Genomic DNA, 24,480 nt, shown 5'->3' on the forward strand with positions numbered 1-24,480 from the left:
TCAGGGTTGCGGAAGAGCCGGACCCTATCCCTGCAAGGAAGAGGCGCAAGGCAGGGGCAGGGTACACTCAGGAAAAACGCCAGTCTATTGTAGGGCAGGCGAAAAGACGTGCACACTAGCACAAGGGCCAATTTTCCCAGAGCACAATTAACCTAGCAGTATGGATTTGGAATGTGGGAGGAAACCACAGCGCCTGGATGAAACCCACGCAAATACGGATGGAGCACGTAAACTACAAACTGCAAACCAAGGCAGACAGCAGCCCCGCTCTGGGGCTGAACCTAGGGCCCCAGCATTGCGCGGCAACAATGTGGACTACTGTGCCACGGCATCACCATGCCTTCCTCAAACATATTAATTTCATCATAAACTATTAAATAGTTCAATTCTGTTAATATGGTAATACTAAGTGTTTTGTCATCCTCATCACTGCTTACAGTAATCCTGGTGAGGGTCACAGTGGTAGAAGGTTGGCATTCCCAGGCCAGCCATGAGATATGATACCTCCAGCGTGACCTGCCTCTGCCCCTGGGTCTCTTCCTAGTGGGTCGCACCCAGTACACATCCAGCGGGAAGCCCCGGGGAGAGATTCTTACCAATGCCCGAGCCACCTCACCTTGCTCCTCTTGATCTGGAGGAGCAGTAGCTCTACTCCAACTTTAATGGACACTGCCCTCAAATGGTTTAAGTCTTACCTCACTGATCGCTGTCACTTTGTCTCTCTCAATGGGTACAGGTCTGAAATTGGTCTTGTCAAGTCTGGTGTCCCTCAGGGCTCAATACTGGGCCCCTTGCTCTTCAGCATTTACATGTTCCCACTTGGTCAGCTTTTAAGATCACATGGCCTCAGCTTTCATTTTTACGCTGACGATACTCAAATATACATCCATACCAAACCCGACACTGATGTGGCTGTCTCTATTCTATCTAATTGCATCTCTGACATAAAAATTTGGATGACTCAAAACTTCCTTCATCTTAACTGTGACAAGACTGAAGTCATGCTTATTGGTACCCCCCATCAACTTCGCAAAGCCAGTCCTGTAACCCTGTCTGTAGATGGCTCTGTACTTGAGCTCCAATCAAAATTGAAAAACCTTGGGGTTATATTCGATTCTGGCTTAACATTCGACCCACATGTACAGCATACTGTCAAAACATCTTTTTTTCACCTTAGAAATATCGCAAGACTACGCCCTATGCTATCATTAACTGTGGCTGAAAAGCTGATCAACATATTTGTATTCTCTCGAATTGACTACTGCAATGCTCTGCTCCCTGGGGTATCTAAATCTACTCTGAACAAGCTGCAGTATGTCCAAAATTCAGCAGCCAGAATCCTGACCAGATCTAGTGCAAGTGTTCACATTACTCCTATCCTGGAGTCCTTGCACTGGCTTCCGGTCAAATTCCGCGTAGACTTTAAAATCCTCATGCTCACCTACAAGGCTTTACATGGCTTGGCACCTCAATACCTGTCTGAACTTTTATCGCCCTACTCCCCACCTCGCAACCTCCGCTCTTCAAATTCTGCCCTCCTTACTGTCCCCCAAGCCCGTCTACATTGTATGGGCGACAGGGCCTTCTCCTGCTATGCCCCCAAGCTCTGGAACTCCTTGCCCAAGGATATTAGAGAGTCACCTTCTCTAAACTCCTTCAAATCCAGACTCAAAACCCTCCTTTTCAGAAAAGCCTTTACTTAACTGGTTCCATTCTTCACCCCTCTGCTCTTCTTAATACCATCTTCCACGGTCTCCTCTATTGTTATTGTTGTATTGCTGTAATTATAATTGTGTCCTGTCTTGTGAAAATTTTCTTATTTATTGTTGTAGTCTTCTTATTTATTGTTATTGTCATCCTGTAAAGCGCTTTGAGAAGCCACCTTTAAAGGCGCTATATAAAATAAAGTTTATTATTATTATTATTATAATGATTTACCAAAAAATGAATCATCAGGAACACTCTTTGATCATTTGTGTCTTACCCTGGTTTTACTTGCCTCTTAGCCCACAGATAGCTACACAAATTCTTCTGAACAATACACTTTTTAAGCAATCCAGTTAAGAGCTGCTAAATTTTGCAACCTCCTAGTCATTAGAAAATGAATGACTGACATTAGTGATTGACAGACTAGCGATTCCTGTTGTGTCTTCGAATGATGTGATATGGTGTACAGTTTCTAAATATGCATGAACATGATATGGTTAGGCCAATAGGTTTATTTATCTGGATTAAAAAACACCATATCAGGCTCGACCTGGCTGTTGCTCTGTTGGGTGAGCTAGCATTGGCATGGCAGCCAGCCTCTGTTCCACCCACCTGTCACTCAGCACCAGTTGCAATAGACACCAATTGACAGGAGAGCTGGATTACCATCAGACTCTGCTCTGGGCTCTGATATAGAGTGTGTTCTCTCTGTGCTTTGAAGATGTCCGTCCGTGTTTTTGAATTTTTCATGGCCTGACTCTGGCTTGTTCTCTCAAGTTCGCCGGTTATGGTCCCCATGTACGACCCGTTTCACCTGAACTTGTCCAGTCCTCTGACCTGCTTGACCATCCCACTTGGAGTACACCTTTATGCTTCAGCCTGTCTCCAACTCAGCTGTGTGGTTTCCTAGCTGTGCAGCTGCCTCTCTGGCTGCCTGCCTACGATCTCAGCTTGGAAACCCTCATGCTATGCCACCATCCCACCAGCAGCTTTGCAGCTCTAGTCTGCCTGTGCGCTGCAACGCTCTGCTCTCCTGACTGCATGCTGCCTGAGCAGCTCCCCACTGTGCCTGCAATTCCCCAGGTCTCAGCTGCCTCTTGCCCCACTAGTGGGTTCGTCTATACACCTCCCAATCTACAGAGCAGTGGGATCGTTCTACACCAGAGTTAATACAGTATTTGTGCAGTACTGAGCAGTTTCCTCAGTACTGTTTCCATGCTTGTATAAGGGATTATATTCTCTTTATTGCTGAGGCAGGCTTTGGAAAATTCAGCAAAAGCTCAAGTGAACCTGTAGCAGCATTCAATAACTCAGCTGCACTGCAGAAGGATGCTTTGTAATAAAATGGTATATAGACATCACAGTTAATGAAAATATAGAATATAGAATGATGTACACCTGTTTTACTCCTAAATGGAATTTAAAGGCACAGTATTATTAATTTATTCAGTTGACTATTTTATCCATATCAATTGCCGTTTGTACATTATGTTTGCTGGTCATTTGACTTGATCAACTTGAATGAAGTTCTTTGCTGTAGGGTAATACAGAAATACCCCGCATAGGATGTGAATCCACAATCTTCCATTTATGATTCCAGAGCCTTAACCTGCGCTCCACACTGTTGCCTATAGCTGATATATTGCTGAGGATTACTTGAGGAACTCAGGCTGGGATTTTGGGAGATCTGGGAGATTCATCATCAAGATATGAGATGGCTAAGGAGAATTTCTGTAATTATATTTTGTACTGATGATGCTGGTGATAGACAGGTGAGGAAAATCTCTCTTGACATGTCTCCTTTTTAAAAGATTGTCATGACCTTGGCATTCTTGAAATAATTTAGGATTTCCTGTTCGTTCTAGATCTGTATAATAAGGGTGTGGAGGTGTGTTATTTCTTGTCCACAAAGATTTAAAATGATTTTTAAGGGAATTTCATCACCTCCTGCTGTTTTGTTGTTCTTCATTTGTGTGATATCTTTTATAATCCCTTTAAGTGTTGTCAGAGTTCCTGTGCAATCTTTAATGGGGTGTTTTAGGTTGGAATTGAAATGCTGTACTATCATTGACGATGGATTCTTTATTGAATAGATCTTTAAAACACCCCTTCCAATGATTGCTTCCCTTGTGATGATCATAGTGATCAAAACCTTTCCTTATCTGGATCCATTCCAGAAACTCTTTTCTTTTTTAAGCTTTCAGGCTTCCAATTAGAATAAGTCTATTTTCCTTCATAATCTTGACCAAATTATGGAATTGTCATAGAAATCTTCCTTAGTTGTGTTGTATGAACAAAGAGTAGGTGCATATGTGGGAATCACATACTGTAGGTGTGTTGGTTCCCTGCTAATTAGAGCAAAGAATCTAAATGAAGTTATCTGAGGAGAGTTTTCATTCATAAACAGACACACAAAATAAACAGGTAATTATCTGAAAGTTATCACTTTCCCAACTCCCTTAGACCGAGAAAGTAATTAGAAGATACTAATCTTAGTTTAAAAAAAATAATTTTAAAATGTATTTTTCAAAGTATTTTGCAACCAGCAGAATTAGTGTAAAAGAAAAGTGTTCCCCAGGTTCAACAATAATAAAGTAGAACTTTATACTATTTGTACACATCTGTCTGTATCTATGCAAACATAAATTGTATATACAGTACAGCATACAGAATATATGCACAGTACGTTCTAAGCAAATATTAATTTACAGTATGAAGCTAAAACAGGGCAGGGCATTTTATTTTTAAATAAAAGTATCGTAGAACACAGTGAAATTGCACTTGTTCAACATGGTGACATCGTTTGAAAAAGTGTTGTGAAAGATTACCAGAATGGGATAGAAAAACCCACCTCCCAGCCAATAAGTCCACAAAATGTCTTTTGTTTCAGTGACCTTGAAATCCTTTATTATCAGGATGCTTGTTGTGATAAAATTCTACTGCAGCACCCATATACAAAACAGCACATTCATCTCAATGTGTGTTCATTCTAATTAAAATGACAGATGTGGTATTTTGCCCCCTTTCCTATATGACACCAAACCACTGAAATATTCTAGCCTTAAGAATGACTTTTAGTTACCTAGGGTGGAATCAACTGGGATGGAAGTCTGGTTAAGAGGAAGATTAAGGATTTCATTTCTGTCACAGTTCTTTTTCTCTTCATTTTCTCTTGGGTATATCTATGTATTCTTTATTCATTTAGGATAGTTATTTTCCTCTACAACACTGTATTTTATTTTTAATACCCATGCTTAATGTTTCTGTTTTGTCTTGGAACATTTGCAGGCCTTTTGTTGTCTGTTTTTGTTTATATTTGGTATGAAAGAAAAACACATTTTGTCATGATACAGGGGTATTTGAAAGAAAAAGTTGCTTGTAGGTTTCCTAAAAAGTATGACTATGTGACTGCATCCTCTTCAAACTGAGAATTGAACAAAAGATGCTTTCGTCATTGTACTACACAGGAGTTTTCAAATTTCTGTACTGGCATCCAAACTGGGAGTAATAAGCAATGGACAAAGCAGAAAGATAATATTCCACTTCAGATAATTTATTTTATTTCAGCATTTGTCCCTCTAACATTCACATACGATTTTTTTAACCTCCCTGCTAGAGGCTGCTGAGTTTCATGTAATTTTAGTCCATCTACAAATGCGTTTATGAATCGTATTTCAAAGTCGAAGCAGACAAATGTCTCTTATGCATCTTGGATCTCATTGGATCTCTCTTTCCCTATTTATGTGTATTAAATGATTGTGTTACAGTATAACATACAGATATGTCACAAAACACACATGGAGAAAAAAGAGGGCTCACACCAACATTAAAATGAGGAGACAGAAAAACACAATCCACAGTGCCATGGAATGAAACAACAGGGGCTTGGACTGCAGTTGCTGACATGCACAGTAATTGTTTCACATGCATGTGCTTTTGGTAGAATCTAACAGAGGAGTACAGTACATCACTGATTATACTTAGGTGAATGTTAGGGGTTGGAGGGAAATTTTATATTGTACATTAAAAGAGCTCACTTACTTACACATCACTTTATTAGCCCTATAGAATTTCTTGCATTAGGAATTCATCTTTTCACATACCCCAACTTGCTCTCCATGAGACACAGACCGAGAGAGAAGCTTGGAGTCAGAGCACAGGGTCAGCCATTGTATAGCACCCCTGGAGCAGCTGGGGGTAAGGGCCTTGCTCAGGAGCCCAGCGGAGTAGGATACCTCTGGCGGCCACGGGATTTGAACTAGCAACCTTCCTGCCACAGGCACAGATCCTTAGCCACAGTGCCACCGCTGTATGGTGTCTTAGGCACGAAGGTTAAGTAACAGAGTGCAGCACTGGATGCAAATTCTTATTGTAAAGTACTTCTGTGGGACCTATCTAACTTTTTTGACTATTTGACGTTTTTTTGGGTAGAAACCTGGAGGGTTTATATTTATTTTTATATGGAGGCTATATTTATGTTAGCATTTTTATTAGCATTTAAATTGCTATAGATGGGAGTATTGTTGCAGCAGGTTGAACAATAACCCTTTAGTTGAACAGTTGCACCTTTTGTTTCCTCAAATCTCTGGTCAGAGTTGAGAGTTGCTACTGTATCCTCCTCAGTGCAATGTGGATTTTCAGTACTTTATGCAGCAAAGGATAATTTGTTGTGAAAGGAAGTTTAAAAATCTTCTGTTCTGGTTTCAGTCAAAATTAACCACACTGTGCTAAAATGAATTAATATGTATCGATTAATAGACATTAATATTAATACCCATTCATAGAGATATTTTCATACCCCATTCAAAATGTAAACAAATGATGAAAAGTGCATTAAAAAGGAGAGAAAATATCTGACAAAGGAATCATCCAATTTCATTTCAGAATTAAAAATCAGATAAACTCATGCCAAAGACAAACAAATACCATGAACTATTATCCGTTTTGAGATTATTGCCCTAGGGTACCCTTAGGCCTTTTTCTGATTGAATCAGAAACTACAGCAACAAGGCATTCGTTCATACAGCATTCAAAATCAAATTAGCTATTTTTTTAAGCTAGCAGAATACAGAATGTTGGCTCAGTTGTTATCGATCGGTTTTGAGATGAAGATATAGAAAAAGCAGTGCTTAAATAATAAAAAAGTACTGTCAGATTCTTCTCACCTAGGTTTTAAAGATCTCAGACTCAAATGGTCAAGAATATTTTAAAGCCTGTAACACATAACACTCTTAAATTTGCCATTACAAAATTATTGTTCTTACTATAAGTATACCCTGCTAAAATAAAATGTATAACCATATATGTATTAATTCAATTTTTTGTTCCCTGTTAACATATTGTACCGTAAAAGAGACATTGCTTTTTAGTACTCTCTGTATGAGCACCATGAAATTAATGTTATGTCAGACAAAAACCAAGTCAATAGTTTTAAAAATGTATCCATTCCCAGAATTTACAGGAGCAGTGTGAATTTTTCAACAGGTCAAATTAGAGGGATGTGGATGTGTTCAGTTATAAAAAAGGATACTTATAATACCTAGATGTAATTGTGCTTCACAAAATTGAGCATTTAAAATGTAAGATTAAAAAGAAATCATTTTAGAGAGCATTTGAGGGCACTGAAATCCTACCACTTTAAACCACACGAGAAGATCCTGAAGGCTAGCAACACTTTCTATCCCTGGAAATACTTACTAATGGAATTACTTCCCATTCCGATTAAAACACTAAGCACATCTTAGAAGTTAAATAGGTTTTGACGGCACCTTCACAATAATGATGTTCTCTGCTGTAGTTAAGATGACCTCTGTCCTTGAGAGCTTAATGCAAATCCTGAACTAGCTTTAGAAGATTATCCACCAGCTATCTTCTGACTCTGGATTCTAATGATGTTTTGCAGAAACTGCTTGTACTGTGGCTTTTTCAATGAACTAAACACAGAGCAGAGTAGAACCTATTTTAGATACTGAGAAACATAAATGTACAGGTGTAGCTTTATTCTACTTGAACTGTGTTTAAGTAGTAGCAAATAAAACTTGCAGCGCTAATTAGTAAATTATATTCAAACAATCAATTTATATTTTCACATAATTTCCCTTGTGGTAAAATGCCTTTAAGAGCTTTACTGTAATGCAAGAGGCAATACAATACACGGAAATACAAGATTGTTTTGCTCGGAAGTGTGTAAGCTCCAGTATTGTATACTAATCTAAAAGTGTGTTTTTTAAAAGGATTTTGAAAACACCAACCGCACAAACAGAAAATTGTCAGTCCACATTTTAGAAACTGTATTACAGAACACCAGAACAGAACGTTGAATACCAAGCAACCTGTGATTTAAGTAAATAACTGAGGATTTATGAGATTCATAAATATTCTAGATATTGGGGTACAAATCCATTCAAAGTTGTAAATGTCAGAAGCAAAAAAACAGTCTTTAACCATGTATGAAGTCAATCTAAAGAAGCTAACAGCTATGCTAAGATATTCAGTCATGTTGTCAAATGTGTTTCCTTGGGCTTCCTTTAAGAAAGCGCTGAATGAGATCGTCAGATCAATTAGCCACTAGCAAAAAAAACATGAGGGGAATGGCCTTCTATAGTATGTAATATTTGTATTTTCTTACTGCAGTGAATTGTTCATTTGTTCCCAATTATTGACAACTATAACAGCAGCATTTCTTACAAGATGCAGCTTAGCTTCTACCAGACAAAGGGAATGTATAATTTTATCGACATTTCAGAATGGAAAAATGTCATATATTAGTAGCATTTCCCATCTACACCTTAATTCAACAAACTAAACAGGTCAAAGGAGAGAGATCTGTTAAAGTTATATTATCTGGAAAAAAGATCATGTCACTGAATATTCACAAACATACTACATAATCCTGAGAGTGGCTGTAAATACCTACTGCGTGTATAGGAACAATACCAACTAGAGTAAACATATACAGAGTAAACATAAACAGAGTAAACATAAACATTTCATCAATTTCCCTACGGGATTAATAAAGTATTATCTATCTATCTATACTAAGAAATAAAAAATGGGCCAAGGTTAAATGTCCATGGAACACCACAATAATTTCATATGAAGAAGAAGTATCCTGATCTAAAAAATACTCAAAATGAAAGACAGAACACATCATCATAGTCCCATAAACTATAGTCCCATATATTATAAACAATGGCTTACAGTGTCAAATGCTCTACTCTCCCCAATCTCAATATCACAAGAAAACTTGCCATGACCTATTCAGATGGCAGTATTACCAAACTCATTACTGTACTAAAGCTGCAACTTTGTAAAATCCCTGGCATATAAAAAACATACAAACCAGATCTACAGTAGCAAACAATCTAATTCTTAAGACAAAGAAGGGCAATGAGAAGGATCACCTACAGTACAGTTCAAAGGAACTCTGGGATACAGTTTTAAATCTTCACTAGGGTTTAGCTGTAGAAACCTCAGGAAAACTTGGAATAACACCAAGTTACATATACAGAAAAGTCTGATTAAATTATCAAAATGATACGAAATAAATTCCCTAAGAATGTTTTAATAACTTGCATTTTCAGATTTGATCAAACAGATACTACTGCTACTTAAAAACAGTAGCAGTAGTGGTAGTATGCACATCTTGTAATCCTAGAAATTTAAGTCTGAGTTCAGACCCATCCTGGGACTCAGTTTGTTGTAGTCTACTTGAGTTCAGACACTGGACGACAGGGTGGAGCAGTGTATAAACCCATTTTTTTCTCTTTTATTGTTCTCTTTTTTATTATATTATTCAGAAAGAGCAAAGGTTCTGTTTACCACATAGGAACATAAAAAGGCCATTCAGCCCATCTGGATGTTAGTACCTTATTGATCCAGATCTCATTCATCTGTTTATTGAAGAGAGCCAAGGTATCGGCTCCAACTACATGGCTGGGCAACTTGCTGCATCTCTAATAGGAGCACAGAAGCAAACTGAACACACTTCCCTGCACACACATTGTCCACACAAGTACAGCCATCAACAAAATATAGAAATTTTAGCTGAAGTGGCTAAATAGCTAGAATTATATGATATCAAAAATGAACCTTTTGGGTTTTTTTTATTGAATCCTGAATTTAATCAGATAAGTTAACGGAGAACACAATCTCATTTACAATGAAGACTTGGAGAGTACTCATTGCACAGCATTTACGGCAACAATAAAAGTGAAGTACCTTGCTCAAGGGTACAACAACATCCCGCCAGGGATTTTAATCCAACACCCTCCATTAACCACTACTGTTACTTTTTGCCTTTGTTTAAATTGTAATCGGGGTGAAAGGAGGCATCATGCAATATGTATTTTTATATTTTTCTGCTAGGTATAACAGCTGTGTATAACATGACATTTAATATCTTTATTTAACAAGCATGCGCTAACATACTAAAATATCATAATCTATATACTCAAATCACCTGTCATACAAAATAAACATTACATGACAGGCTTCAAATTTGTGAAAGAAGCATGAAGCACAAAAATTAATAATATGGTAAAAAAGGCCAAAAGCATAGAAAAAACAGCGTACAGTAGGTGTTAAATTTTATGTTTTCCCCAGGTGTCTAACATACTGTAGGTCGCAGAGGGGTGTGTGTATTTTTTCTCTCTGAATGGTGCTTCCTGTCTACCTTTTATACTCAGAGCAACTTTTGTTATCTGAAGAATACACACTCTGGTCACAGTCTAAAGATACTATTAGTAGTAGTAGTATTATAATAATTTGCTGCATTTTTTTATTTAAACATGACAAGCAGAAAGAAAAACAAGTTTTAATAAGATGTTTGGTCAAATTCTACAGTAATGCTGAAAAATGAGCTTACAAATAAAAAGATAGCATGCTTAGTACTTTGGCTTTCACTTGCTTGGCTGAAGACATGATGACACTAGGCCAAGATCACAGCTGCCTCATTCTCCCCAGAAGAATCCCCCAAAACACAGCTGTAGATTTCCAAGACCGAGCTAAGAGTTTGGATCGGCTGTGGTTTGACTAGAACCAAGCAGAATGTGCGTGTAGCACACAGAAATGTGCACGATGCAGGTTTGCACTTATCTGAGCTAGCAGATTCGGATGCAGTGCCTGAGAAGCGAGAAGCATAAGCTGAGGATGACAAGACGTGAAGCAGCATGCAGGTGACAGCACTAGTGAGTCGTTTGGATTAGAGCAAAGTGGTGGGCAGAGGAAGACGCTTGGCGACCGCAAGAGTAGGCTGACGCAGATCATAGAAGAGAGCTGCCACTAGAAAAAAGTTAGCTAGATGATAACATTTTCTGAGTTGAATCCCCGAAAAAGAGAAGGAATACCAGCTACCATATGTGGCTGGAAGCTTTGGGAGGGGGAAGAGCAAGAGGCCAATACTGGCCAGTTGAACGCCACCCCAAAGGAAGTGTAAATTGGAGACAGGAACTCATGGCTGTAGCTCCCTAGGCCCGGTCAGGGACAGCAGGAGGGTGAAAGAGGAAGCCCGGATCCAGGACCAGGTGGGAGTTAGCGATTGGGGGCTCCTGTAGTAGATGGCGAAAAGAAGGATTGGGGAGAGAGGAGAGACAAAAGAACTTGTACAGGCTTGGGCCATAGGTGCGGTTGGAAATTCGATCACAAACGGAAAGAGAATGGAAGGGAGGGGAACGGAGCCGGCTTGATTAGGAAAAGAGACGCAGAAGGGAACAAAACCACTGCGGAGACAGCAGCCACAATTGCTCAATTTTTGTGAGGCTTGCTGGCATCAGGAGACCAGAGAGAAAAATGCAGACGGCAAGATGGGCACAGAGCCACCTGTTTTCGGTGGAGCTCTGAAGCTGGTGAGGTGAGAGCGGCTCAGATCCTAGATGTACGTGATGACAGTAAGGTCCCAGCAACCCCCAAATGCAGAATGGGATATGGAGCTGCGCAGTGTTCAGCTAGGTAGCTGTGCTCAGCCAGCGAGTTTTTATTTGTGGGGAAGAAGAAGTGCGACACTAGAATCAGATCTCCACCCAAGCTATTGTTCAATAACACCAGGAAACGTTTTTTTTCCAAATAACTATCTTCAAAATGCTATTTTATAAAAACATTATATTTAAATTATGAAAGATTATTCAAAGTCAATGCCTTTACAGATAAGTAACATTAAACTATTACAGAAATGTAACTGATACTATGTATTAGCATGTTTCTATAACAATTTTAAAGTAAAAATGGTCATATTTATGAATGTTCCACTCATTGCTTTTCTTGTGCGTTTTTATTTTTTTCTTCTTTTCTTTCCTTTTGCTTTTGTCTTCTGTGAAAATTGATCCATTACAGATTTCAGAATGTTATCTGTAAAAGGTGATTTCAGTAATCTATACCGTTTCAGCATATGAGGATAGGGGTTCAGCATACAGTATAGTGCATGCTATGTTAAGAGTTTGAATTATACCTTTAAAGATGCTCCATGAAAGTGAGCAATTCCTGAATCAATATTTGTGCTGAAAAAGTTCCAAAAGGTTACCTTAAAATTCAGAAAACTACTACTATTCTACAGAATATTGCTAGAAAGGAAATGGAATGGGTTTAGAACTTCTAAATGAAAACCTACTGGTTAAGTTCAGATATACTGTAGTAATAACAATTATCACTACTCCTTGGTGAAGCATGAAAGAAAAGTGAGAAATTGAATTAAGGAAGTAGGCCAGATTAAACAAACCTAGAGTAGAATTTATCCAGGACATACAAAGTGTGTCACCAAATCTTTGGTGACTTGGAGACATCTGATCTGTCACATTAACTTCACATCCACAAATCTAATATTGTAAGTACTCATGGATGGTTTTAGTATTGTATGTTCTAATTTCTGCAATATTCCCAGATCGGGAACGGTCATCTTTCTCAATGCCATTCACATCTATACTTGGCTTACCAGAACTTGAAGCATCAATAAGGATGGTTTGTCCCTCTTTATACTTTTTCACACCCTTCTACAAAACAGTCTGATGCCTTGTCACCTTTTGTGAGGAACGTAACTACTCTTCTTTTCTTGGACACACTTTGCACATGAAACCTTTTGGCTTAGAAAGTAATGTCCACTAATAATAGGAGTGCAAATGCATCACGTTTAATAAAGCTAGTTCCTTTCCAAACATCCCTTGAAATTTCTTTATAGAGGAGTATGTGCTGCTCTTAAATCCAGTGTGTATAGTATACAGTATATATAGTCATTATAGAGCATTGCCACTGAACTAATGCTGTACTGGTGCATAATTCATAATGCAAATTACTGTATATTAAGATAAACAATTGTACTTTCGCACACATATTACTAGGACATACAAATTATACTGTAATTACAGTGAGTGGCATTATATAGACTTATCCATCCCTTTTCTAACCACTTTATCCAATACAGGGTTGTGGGAGAGCTGGGGCACAAGCAGTGGGCGCAAGTTGGATAAGATGTCAGTCCAACACACAAACTTTAACATCCACACATACTGGGGCCAGTTTTGCCAGAAGCCAATTAACCTACTAGTGTGTTTTTGGACTGTGGGAGGAAACCAGAGCACCTGGAATCCCACGTGAACACACGTGCTGTGTTTTAGTGTACATGCTCCAGAAGAGTATGTATTTCTTAACTATAGGATTTGCTTAATAACCTTGGAGAATAAAAACTGGATTACAATTGGTTTACAATGTATACTCCTTCTAATATGACAGCATTTACAATTTGAACATCAGTTGTTATTATTATTTTGAATTTCAGTAAGGAGTATCTGAAACAAGTGCTAGATAAAACTCCATGTTTAACTGATGTAATGTTTTATGCACCATCTTCAAGCTCAGATAACAAGCACAACTGAAAGAGCTACTGATAATTATTTTAATTTACAACACCTCACATTTCCTCTCCTAGTATTGGAAACGTGCATAAAAATAGCTTAAGGAAATGAAAGTTTTATTTGTATATCTCAGAAATAAATCTGTTTTGTGTCATGAAGTCACCCAATTTAATATTTTCACATAATTGTTCATTGACAAAGCACTGCAAAGGAAGAATTTTCTTTAATTACAAAACATGCTCACAATGTAATAAAAAGAATTGAGAAGCAGGTCCTATTTTTGAAAAGTTTGAAATGTTAGCAGGTAAAATAGCAAACCAGTGGGAGTGAGGTAGAGAAGATTAATATCTATTTATACAGTATCCCATTCTCAAAAACCAAGAATAAAATATTTTAGTTCATTTATTATAATTTTTAATAAGACTGTGAGTCTCTCCTTTTTAATTGTAGAAAATGTCACATTTAGCTTCTTAATTTTACAACAAGGTTTTAACAAGTGACTTGTTATTTTAGTGAAGAACAAGTAAAAACGTTCTACAGAAACTAAGTGAATTGTCATTAAAACAATTATACCTTGATCAAAAGGTTTTCCAGGATTCCATGTTCCAGGTTCCTGAAAAAAAATGCATTTGGGTTATAAAAGAACAAACACTTTAAAATTAAGAATAAAATTTGAAAAAATATATACTGTATATATACAAACCTCAACCTCCTATACATGGAAGCAGCATTAAAAAGAAAATGAAAGCAAAATTTAATGAAAAATATTAATTTCAATATTTTTAATTACACTTTAAGGTTAAAAACCACTGTGATATAAACATTCTAATATTCTAAACAAGCAAAATAGTTAGGACCAAATGTGTTAAATATGTGAAATGAGACAATAATCAATTTCATTTGGCTCATTAACATTTGAAAGTTTTAATAACAGTGATGGCTATAATGATACAGAACAAAACAAGTATTTGAATTATGAAAGATTAATCATGCGTGAGTATAAATAGTACAATTTATTACATTACAAAAATATACTGCTTTTCCCAGAATCCAATTTCTGAATACCTTAGAATAGTTTTATTAGGGATGTTCACTCTTGCCTGTATTATTTGTCTTGTCTTTTGAAATCACTATCTTAAGATATTCATTAATCTACTGTCAACAATCTCAACATCACAGCTCAAGCTACAGTATGCAGATGACTAGTGTATACTGTGATACTGTAAGTGGACAGTGTCTTAATCCCTGGCTCAGCAAAAAAAATATTTTGAAATTTTTGCTTGCCATTTTGCAAACCACTGGTTTACGTTTCATTTCACTTCAGGCTGAACACATGACATACTGTACTGTACATTTATTATATTCTCTACATGTTACCACTGCAAAAAAAATTAAACAATAAACCAGTGAACTGCCTGTATGGATTGTAATGTTAATCTAAATAGGATTCCAAGAAACAAAAGTCTCTAGAAAAGGATTATTTAAAAACAACCTAACAGCTGTATTTGATACAGAGCACATGACACAGTAAATTTCGATTTTTAGAAAGTTTATGATAAGTGTTCCTCAATTAAATTCTTAAATTGAAGGCAGTGGCCATACCAAATATTCATGGCATGTACAGTATTTGGAGTGAGAATCTATTAAAGATTCAGATGTTTTAGAAGACACCTTATTCACATCCTTCAAATAACGGGGCGAAGCAATTAAAACGGTGAAAAAACAGGACATGAAGTTAAATGTGTATCGTATAAATGATGTAATGTCATGTCATTTCCCAAACCCCCTTTTAACATACGGTGTCGCAGGAAGCCGGAGCCTACCCGGAAAGCAACAAGCACAAGGCAGGGTACACCCTGGATGGGGCGCCAGTCCATCGCAGAGCAACTGCAAGCCAATCATACAGTACATGGGGACAATCTGGAGGCCATGGTAAAGGCTGAGGGGGGAAATTTGGCCCAGACACCGGGATAACTCCCTACTCGGGGATCTTTAATGACCACTAAGAGTCAGGACCTTGGTTTAAAGTCTCATCCGAAAGACGGTAAATGATGTAATTTTATGTTAAAATTCTACAATGCATTGGTGAGGGATGTGGAACTTCAGAACAAGCTATGCAGCCATGTTGATATCCTTGCTTCTACCAAAAAGTCAGTGGATTAAATCTTCAGATCCATTAGCTACTAGCGACAAAACAAGCTAGACTGGCCAAATGGCCTCCTCTCACGTACTGTATATCCCTTATTATTATACTCTTGTGTTCTAAACTAATTATTCTGTTGTAGTCAATATCTTGGAATTATCACTTGTTAAAAAAATAATCAGTATACTCTCAACAACACAGGGTTCTTCCCTTTTTGTGCGTGTTACTTAATGGGGAACCTGCCTTTAAACCTATAATCTGCAGTTATTAAGAAAATACTCCCACAATCCTTTCTTTTACAACTCACAACTTGTAAAGTACAACTCCTCTTAAAGCTCTAAATAAAATGTTAAAATTCCCTAAATTGTTTCCTAAAAAAAATGGGACAATATACTATAAAACGTTTAGTTTATTTCTAATAAAGTCCTTCTAAGATATCATCTGAACCCAAATAACTAAGTATACAGCTAGTAAATCCCTAAATTCTATGTGTTTGACAATGCACTTACAAATACTATCCATTTGTGCCCATTGGTTTGTGTTCCACAGTTGATTATGAATATCCACTGGGTTGACTTTTTCAATACCTTTGAGAAATACTTGGATAAGGTCTTCTTGTAGTCCTCTCTGTTTGAAATTAAAATATTCAGTTCTTTTAGCCTGTCAGTGCAGGGCACTCCTTTAAGACCAGGAATGTATCTGGTTGCTCTTTGTACTAATTCCAGAACAGTAATATCTTTTTGATTATCAAGATTTTACATAATGTTCTAAGTGTTGTATGACGCTGTACAATTTTTACATAACATCCCCAATTTTAATTTTACACTTCTACCTGTACAGTACATCCTCCCAATTTGAGTTTATTTTTGCTTTTCACACTGTCTAAAAGATGTAAATGATGGGCCAACATGAACACTTAAGTATTTTTCATAAGTAACCTCTTCTATCTCAGCATTTCTCATTTTGTATTTCTAGTTTACATTTTTGCTACATGCATGTAATACTCTGCACGTACAGTATACAAGCCTATGCCAGGTGTTGTTTTTCAGTCTTGGAATTTATTTAGATCTTTTGAAATGCAATTTATTGCTTCTACAGTGTTTTCAATTCTCAATCCAAGCACACAATTTCCTCAATGCCTACCACCTGTAATTTGAGAATTAATCATTCAAGGGGTACTTTCAAAAGCCTTCTGAAATTCAAATTACATGGTACTGTATCTTGTACAGTAGTACAGTATGTCCATGACTGTTGCACCTTATGTAAAGCTGACCTAAGTATTCCGGGTTTCCTGGTGCTGTCAGTCAGGCTGGTGTCATTCCTTAGATTTATACTAATTCTTTGCAGATAGCTTTACAATCTTGCATTGAAGAATGGGGTAGATAGCTTGACAACCGATGGGTTTCCAAAGATGCTCATGTGACATCTGTATCATTCCCTTATCTCAGAAATGTATGGCAGTAGAGTTTTTTTTTAATTATTATATTTTGGTAATTTTTTTTTCATTACATATCTCATAATTTAAAATAGTACATCTTTAGTCAACTGGGGTGAACCTCACACCAGCTGATGAGAATTGTTCATGCTTTCGTCAGATTGTGTCCTACCGGAGCAATCTGACCTTTTTCACACAATACCTACAGGAGAGTTAGGATCAAAAGAGTGATGCATATCTCACTGACCGTTCAGAGGCATCATCACCACAGAATCAAAGTTGTATGTACTGTAGATCTGGCAATTGAAGCCAGTGGAAATTTAGCAGATTACTGTTTGCTGTCAATTTGTGGAATCCAATCATGGCTAATAGTAAATTCCTATTTTGAACAGGCAATATTTGGATTATACAGCCTAACTCAAAAAGATTGACTTAAGTCTTCTGTTTATACTGTAAAAGATCATTAATGTATCCTTAACACTAAAATATAGACACTCACTTGGAGTGGTTTCTTATGAATCATAACAGCAATATAAAGGGTAGATGTTTGGATAAATTTGCATTATCTTCTAAGAACTGCTTTAAATTACACAATACAAACCCGTTGTTCAAATTATAATTTGACTAAAGTACTCCCAGGGAAGCATTACTGAAACTATCCTTTAAAGCTACAGTTCAGTAATGGGTCGATACAGATTGAGTTTCGAATTTTGAAAAGTAAAGAACATGTCCCGAAAGTCAACAAGAAATTAAACTGAAATTTAGGAAGTAAAAAAATCCTCCATCAATGCTAATGACACTAACACACACATTCTTTCACAGGATTCGTCATTATTATGCTGTAGCTTTTTTGACACCACTGGAAGTATTATTTGAAACAAATCAGTCATCCATTTTAACAACATGCAGTGATTCCAAAAGATAGGTATGTTAATGATAGCAGAACCTGGTAGCATTTTCCCCTTTAAAGTGTTCTTAAGTTGATAAAGAGTTGAGACTCATGATAACAAATTTGTGTGCACTGTTTTCATACTTTTATTTTATGCGAGAACAGTTCTAATTATTAAATGATAAAGCTCTAAATAAAATGTAAAAATACCTTGAATTGTTTTCCAAAGTAATGTGATGAAATACTACACAAAGTTTGGTTTGAATCTTGACGATAAAGAGCTTCTTCTTAGATATCATCTGTACCCAAATACTTAAATATACAGTTAGTAAAGCCCAAAATATGTTTGACAAGTTACAGGCAGTTCATTTGGCCAGTTTCCTGCTGAATCTACATCCATTAATGTGTAGCCCTCCTGCATTTAGTACACCTACTCCTGATGTTATCGCCAGGAGAAGCCTGGCCCATCTAAATGATTCTTGGCTCCCCACGACTTCTGTATCTATTTTACCACTGTTCTCTGCAGTGCTCACTGTTGACCATCTGTTGAATTCTTCTCAACTCAAGATGTCACAATTTCCAGTCAATGTCAATGGTTATTGTCTTTCCAAGCTTCCTTAGTGTTGTAATTGCCATTTTCCACATGAACTATTTGAATTAATCAATTATATTTTATCTGCTTGACAGAACTTAAATCTATTTTCACTGTTGCACATTTAGGGAGTATACTTACAGTACAGTCCTAAAAATCAGTTACTCAGTTAAGTTAAGCCGTGCAATGTGATGTATAATTCCTCATTTTTATATTTATATGAAATATACATGGATAATTAAGAAAACACTTAATTGAATTAAGGGAGAACAGATTATGCAAGACCAGAAGAATTTAACCAGGACATTAGGGTTTTTAGACATGCCATGGTTTTTAATGGCCATGTAAGCAAAAACTTGGCTTGACGATTCACCAGAAGGCCAACACCTCCTAAAGAGCAGTATCTCTGGTCTTCATGTCGGGGCATCCAGAGGAAAAAGTGAAACCTACGCCACTTACAACCTGGATTTCCAGGGCGGTCTCTCAACTCAATAGAAGCCAGGACAAAGTATTGAATAGCTTTGTTTCTGAGGATTGACAAGATCAGCCTACAAGCTGGTAACACTGATGCCACTTCAATGCAGGATACGATGTAGTACACAAGACACAGGGAAGCTTCCTCCTTCCTACCACAGGATTACGCTTCTTAGACATACAAAGAGACTTTCCATTTGCTATTTGTCCACAATCTGTGCTTCCCATATTTCTGGACTGCGTATAACTCCTGAAATAGTTTAGAAAGGTAATGTTCAGAAAATAAGAATACCCCAACGACTCACTCATCAGCAGCATCACAATAAGCATATACAGTAATTAAAGCATTCATGATCTCCTCCACTTATTTCACGAAATATAGTGTGTGCTGGTAGCCTCGTCTCTGTGGCCAAACTGTTGTTCCTACTGCTAACTAGGTTAGCACCAAACATAACTACTGTATACTGTATATACACACAGACAATAAACTACTCAAAATTACGGGGTGTCTGAGTTATTAAAAATGTATTTTAATTGGTGGTTTTATTATTTTTCAATCAACATCTGATACTATGGACGGCAAATTCTTCTTTCCGTCCTCTGTTACTGTGACCCTTAATAAGCAGTTCTCTGATAATGGATGATAACATCATTTACATTATATGTTACTATAAACAAACGCATGGCACTGCTTGTTAGTGATGCCTACTGTAGCTTGTCACAAAACATTTGAAAACCACAAATTGGTCAACCTGTTGGATATAATGAATAACAAACACAAATAATGCCATTTACTGTATGTAATGTGGGAAACAAATGTCAGATCAATCCAATTATATTTTCACTACTACCTTGTAATAGGTGATTGTTAATATGATCATTCATCTGTGTCAATTTTGTAAAACAACCCTTAGATTACATATGAATTATGATGATAATAATACAGTTCAATGCTGGAGGTATACACTGTTCAAATGTTTACATTTTAAAATAAAAGCATTGTAGTCTATAAGTCCTTAAAACAGGCAGAAAACATGTACTATTGTTTAACTAGGACTAAATCAAATGCAATTAAATCATTAAGTCATCCTTCATGGGGAATGAGCCAAAGCAGTCCCCGAGACAGGATAAAAAGGCATGCAGGGAGATGATGTATAGATGATGGTAGAGAAGAGAAGACACGAAAGTAATTTGTACAATGAGAAAGAGCTTCCTCCTTCACAGAATGGGAATAGTAAACTTCAACATTATTTGACCAGTCTTAATGTAAGACTTACTGTAAGGGACTGTTGTTTTTTTGTATTTGTAATTTACTGATTTCCTATTTACTGTATTTACCAAGTGAAAATAAATCTCACTTTGTCAGTGTTGCATTACTTTGAATGGGGAAATAGGGTCCCATTTGTTTAGCATGTGTTCTAGAGAAGACGTTTAATCCTGAATAAGATCTTTTATTTCATTATTTGACTTGAATTTCCTTTTTGCGAAATGCTATATTTATCCATCAGTTGTCAGGTACAGTTCCACATCCCCATGTCGGTAGAAGGCAGGACTGATGCATGTGTTGTTAGAAATACAGTGCAATGCAAAAGTATTCACACCATTCCTACGATGTCCCATTTTGCAAAAAAAAAAAAAAGATACATAAACTTTTTAAAGTTTATATTTTATTCAAACTTGAATGCTCAAGCTGAGTCTTTAGAAGACTTGTAAAGCTGAGAAGTTACAGTAAATGTCAGCACAAAGTAAAAAGAAAACACTGAGAAGCTGATTGCATAAAAATCTCAGAGTGTAGTTTGAGCAAATGTGGCAGCATTTATAGCTGCAAGCATTTTTGGATCAATCTCTACCAACTTTGCACACCAGCTTGGTGCAAATTTTGCTCATTCTTCTTGATGGATTTTCTTAAGTTTCTGAAGTTACATATAGTCTTTCTGCAGAGTCTCTGTAGTATTCAAGTCAGGACTTTGAGTGGGCCTCTGAAAGGCATTAACATTCTAATTCTTAAACCACTGACCTGCTGCAAGGTGACATTTTGTCTAAGTTTTAGATCTGAAGCAGATTTTCCTCTAATTTGCCTCCATCTATGTACTCATCAGTCTTGACAGGCTTCCCAGTCTCTGCTGATGACTAGCAGAAATACAACATAATGCTGCCACCACTATGCTTGACAGAAGGGGTTTGTGTCAGATGTAACACTGCAATTAGAACACAAAGTTCCAGTTTTATCTTATCTAACCACATTTTTTGCCATATGTTTACAATATTACTTAGGTGCTAATATGCTTTTGTTTTTTAAAGAATGTTTTAATTTCAGTTCCATGTGGAGTGACTGGGATATTACTGACCCATAGACAGTCTCATCTCATACCTAACCTCCTCCTTGCTCAGTTGCTCCTTTTGAAGGAACAGCTTGATCTACAGTAGGTACTGAGTGCATTACACTTTTTAATAATGGACTTCTCACTGCTCAAAGAGATACTGATGGTCTTTGTAAGTTTTTTATACAATTTTTCCCTATTTGTGCCTTTATACAAATTTATCCTTAAGTTGTTTTGAAAGCTACTTGGTCTTCACACTCAAACTGTTGACGCTCACAACCCGATTGAGGAACTTTTATTCTGAAATCACGAGAATCACTACTAAAGCACACAGACAAGCCAGTCGACCAATTGACTAGTTAGTTAATTGTGTGGCTCATTAAGGTAGTTTTGTGCACCTAAATTCATCTAGCCTTTCTGCAGCAAATTTTGTAAATGCTTATGTAAATCCCAACTTTCCCCCCTTTCTTTCACATTATCATCACTTTGAATTCCCTGACAGGTGTTGTAAACTTTTGAAATTACTGAATTCATAAATTGTATTTCATGTATCCTTTACTCAACTATTAACTCATACTTTTTGTAACATTATTAATATTTTTAGATTGAGGGGTGAACTGTTACTTTACGGTTATGTAGTGTCTTTGGACACAATTTGTTGTCCAGCTGCAAACACATGTCTTAGGACAGCCTTCTATGTGCTGTATACTATGTGTATAAATTCAGTTAGGGTTTCATAAAGAACAAATATTAGATGAAAACAGCATGATTGACGATCCCCAGTCCTACACCTCTACCCTTTCAATGGCAAATTAACTTAAAATGGCAGAAATAGCTGTTCTTTCAAATTACCATTGCTCTTTTATGTCCACACATATTTCTGATAAATGTATCTTGTATACCCACATTGGTTAATGTCTCATATTGCAGAATATTTATGAAAATATAATGTTTCATTTAACAAGGACTCAACCTCTCACAATGCAAATCTGCATCTAATTTGTTACTGTAATATTTCAGACAGGCAGCTAATGTGTCTAAACTTCTGCTACACAGAAATCCAGCAGTGCATCTTGTCAGTGCCTTTGTTTTTCCCATCTTTTAAAGGCTGTCACTTCAGAAATCTCCATATGGCTGTTTACTACTGCCTTATCAGTTATTGTTGTGTACCTACTGATGAAAAAAAAAAGAAAATCTGTCTTATTGATGACTACCTTTTAACATGTGTTGTCTGCTTCTCAGCAATGATCTTTACTCTGTATGAGTGCACATGGGAATAATAATGCTGTAGGCATCTAAAATAAGAAATGTGCAAAGGAATGATATAGTTAATTCAAAAAAGAGAAGTCCTTTAAGGAACAATTCTAAAATTACACTGATTCTCTGAAAATTCTTTGAACCTGTTCTTAGCCTGCTACAGAAAAAACAAAATATTGAGTCAGTTTGACAATACTGCTTCTTTGCTTTATGATATTTTAGAAATATTCTTTTGTAATGATTAAAAAAAATAAAAGTGTTATCAGACTGGAAAAGACCATTCATGTAAGTTTTATCAGAGGTTCCACTCTTGTCGAGTCACTGCACTGCTGTACACATTTTAAATCCCACCAAAAGCATCCTTTCTCACTCTGGCGATAAACAGTACCTAAGAATTGTGTGATACACTTCCTACATCAAACACATGATAATAAATATTTATAATTAACAGGCATTATAATTATTATCTGACCACAGAAGTAGAACACACCATTTACAGTGAATATCCAGATTCAGTTACCATAAAAACTGTTTCACTCTCCCTGAAAACCCCCACATGCGAGAGAGTCAGTAAAAGAGAATGTTCTGTGACATCATGAATTGATTTTTATTGTGTGAAAGATCACTGTGGATAAAAACACACTTTTGTATACATCTTCGGACCTTTAGATCGGAAATTAGTAAGAAAATAAATTATAAACCAAAACGGAAAACTGAACTATTCTATGCCATCATTATATTTTATTTTAAATATTTTAATATTTGTTAAGTCAATTTGATTAAAAAGATTTAATCAAATTGCCTTAACATACTGGTTCTGTTTCTTAATGAAAAGTCAGATCGTATTTCAAGCAGCAGTGCCTAACATCATTGAAACTTTTAATTTCTCTGTAATATATCCAATTATTTACTAAATGCCTTTGGAAATCTCTGTATCCAGATAGGTCAAGTGAGAACAGTTCAACCTTGAAAGCACAAGGACTTTCACAGTTACAGTACAGTCAACTGTTAAAAACAAGTCCTGTCACATTATGCTATCACAGTGTTATTGTGCCAAGCACCAAAAGTGTCAGTTTCTAATGACTGGGTAGCACAAAGCAAAAGATGATACTGGCTGAAAGATGGCTTCTTGGAATTAAATAAAATTGTACTGTGAATCTTGCTAAAATCAGAAATTCAGCTGCCAAATATTATTCAGTTAACGGATAAATTATTTACAATGTGTTACAGTCAACATATAGGGAAACAAGACAGCAACTGATACACTAATCAAACTTGGGTTTCACTGGCCCTGATATATACAGTAAGCCAGCACTTGAAGCAGGATAAATCAAGCTTCCTATCCTATTTTTAGGGACTCTGTTAACTGTTAACAGTTGTGGTTTTAAAACAATAAAATGCATTAACATGATCAATCTGTGATGAGCAGTAGTAATGATGAGTACAATCTCTTCTCCATAAATACAATTTGATATATGTCATGTAAACACAACTGAACACTCAGTTAAAATATATCCCTGTATGTACAGTACTGTATGAACCCATCAAAACTGCAAAAAGTAAAATTATTACTAGAGAACGGTGTAGTTTGAACTTTGTATATGTGTAATGTATATTAAGAAGCAATTAAAACAGTGCTATCCTCTTAAAAGTAATCTTCCAATAAATCCTCGGGTTATGTCTGCTGTTGAATGAAATGAAAAATAAACACAATAGAAAAGTTTTAGTTGACGGAAAAAGCATTGTTTCTCCATTGTTGACAAGTGTTCCAGTTGTTCCATTTTTTTATCCTGACAAATATGGACCTGGTGTTGGAAAATTC

At 36.5% G+C, this 24,480-nt stretch overlaps 1 protein-coding gene across 2 annotated transcripts in view; it reads right to left on the reverse strand.

Moving 5' to 3' along the window:
• Positions 1-24,480, reverse strand: part of spock3 (SPARC (osteonectin), cwcv and kazal like domains proteoglycan 3) — a 114,057-nt gene that overhangs the window by 50,114 nt on the left and 39,463 nt on the right. For both annotated transcript variants that reach the window (XM_088636212.1, XM_088636202.1), the window contains exon 3: positions 14,121-14,160. In XM_088636212.1, the coding sequence (XP_088492338.1) occupies positions 14,121-14,160 (40 nt within the window). The remainder of the gene's footprint in view (positions 1-14,120; positions 14,161-24,480) is intronic.

The sequence above is a fragment of the Lepisosteus platostomus genome, chromosome 1 (assembly GCF_059453375.1).
Source record: "Lepisosteus platostomus isolate fLepPlt1 chromosome 1, fLepPlt1.hap1, whole genome shotgun sequence".
NCBI lineage: Eukaryota > Metazoa > Chordata > Actinopteri > Semionotiformes > Lepisosteidae > Lepisosteus > Lepisosteus platostomus.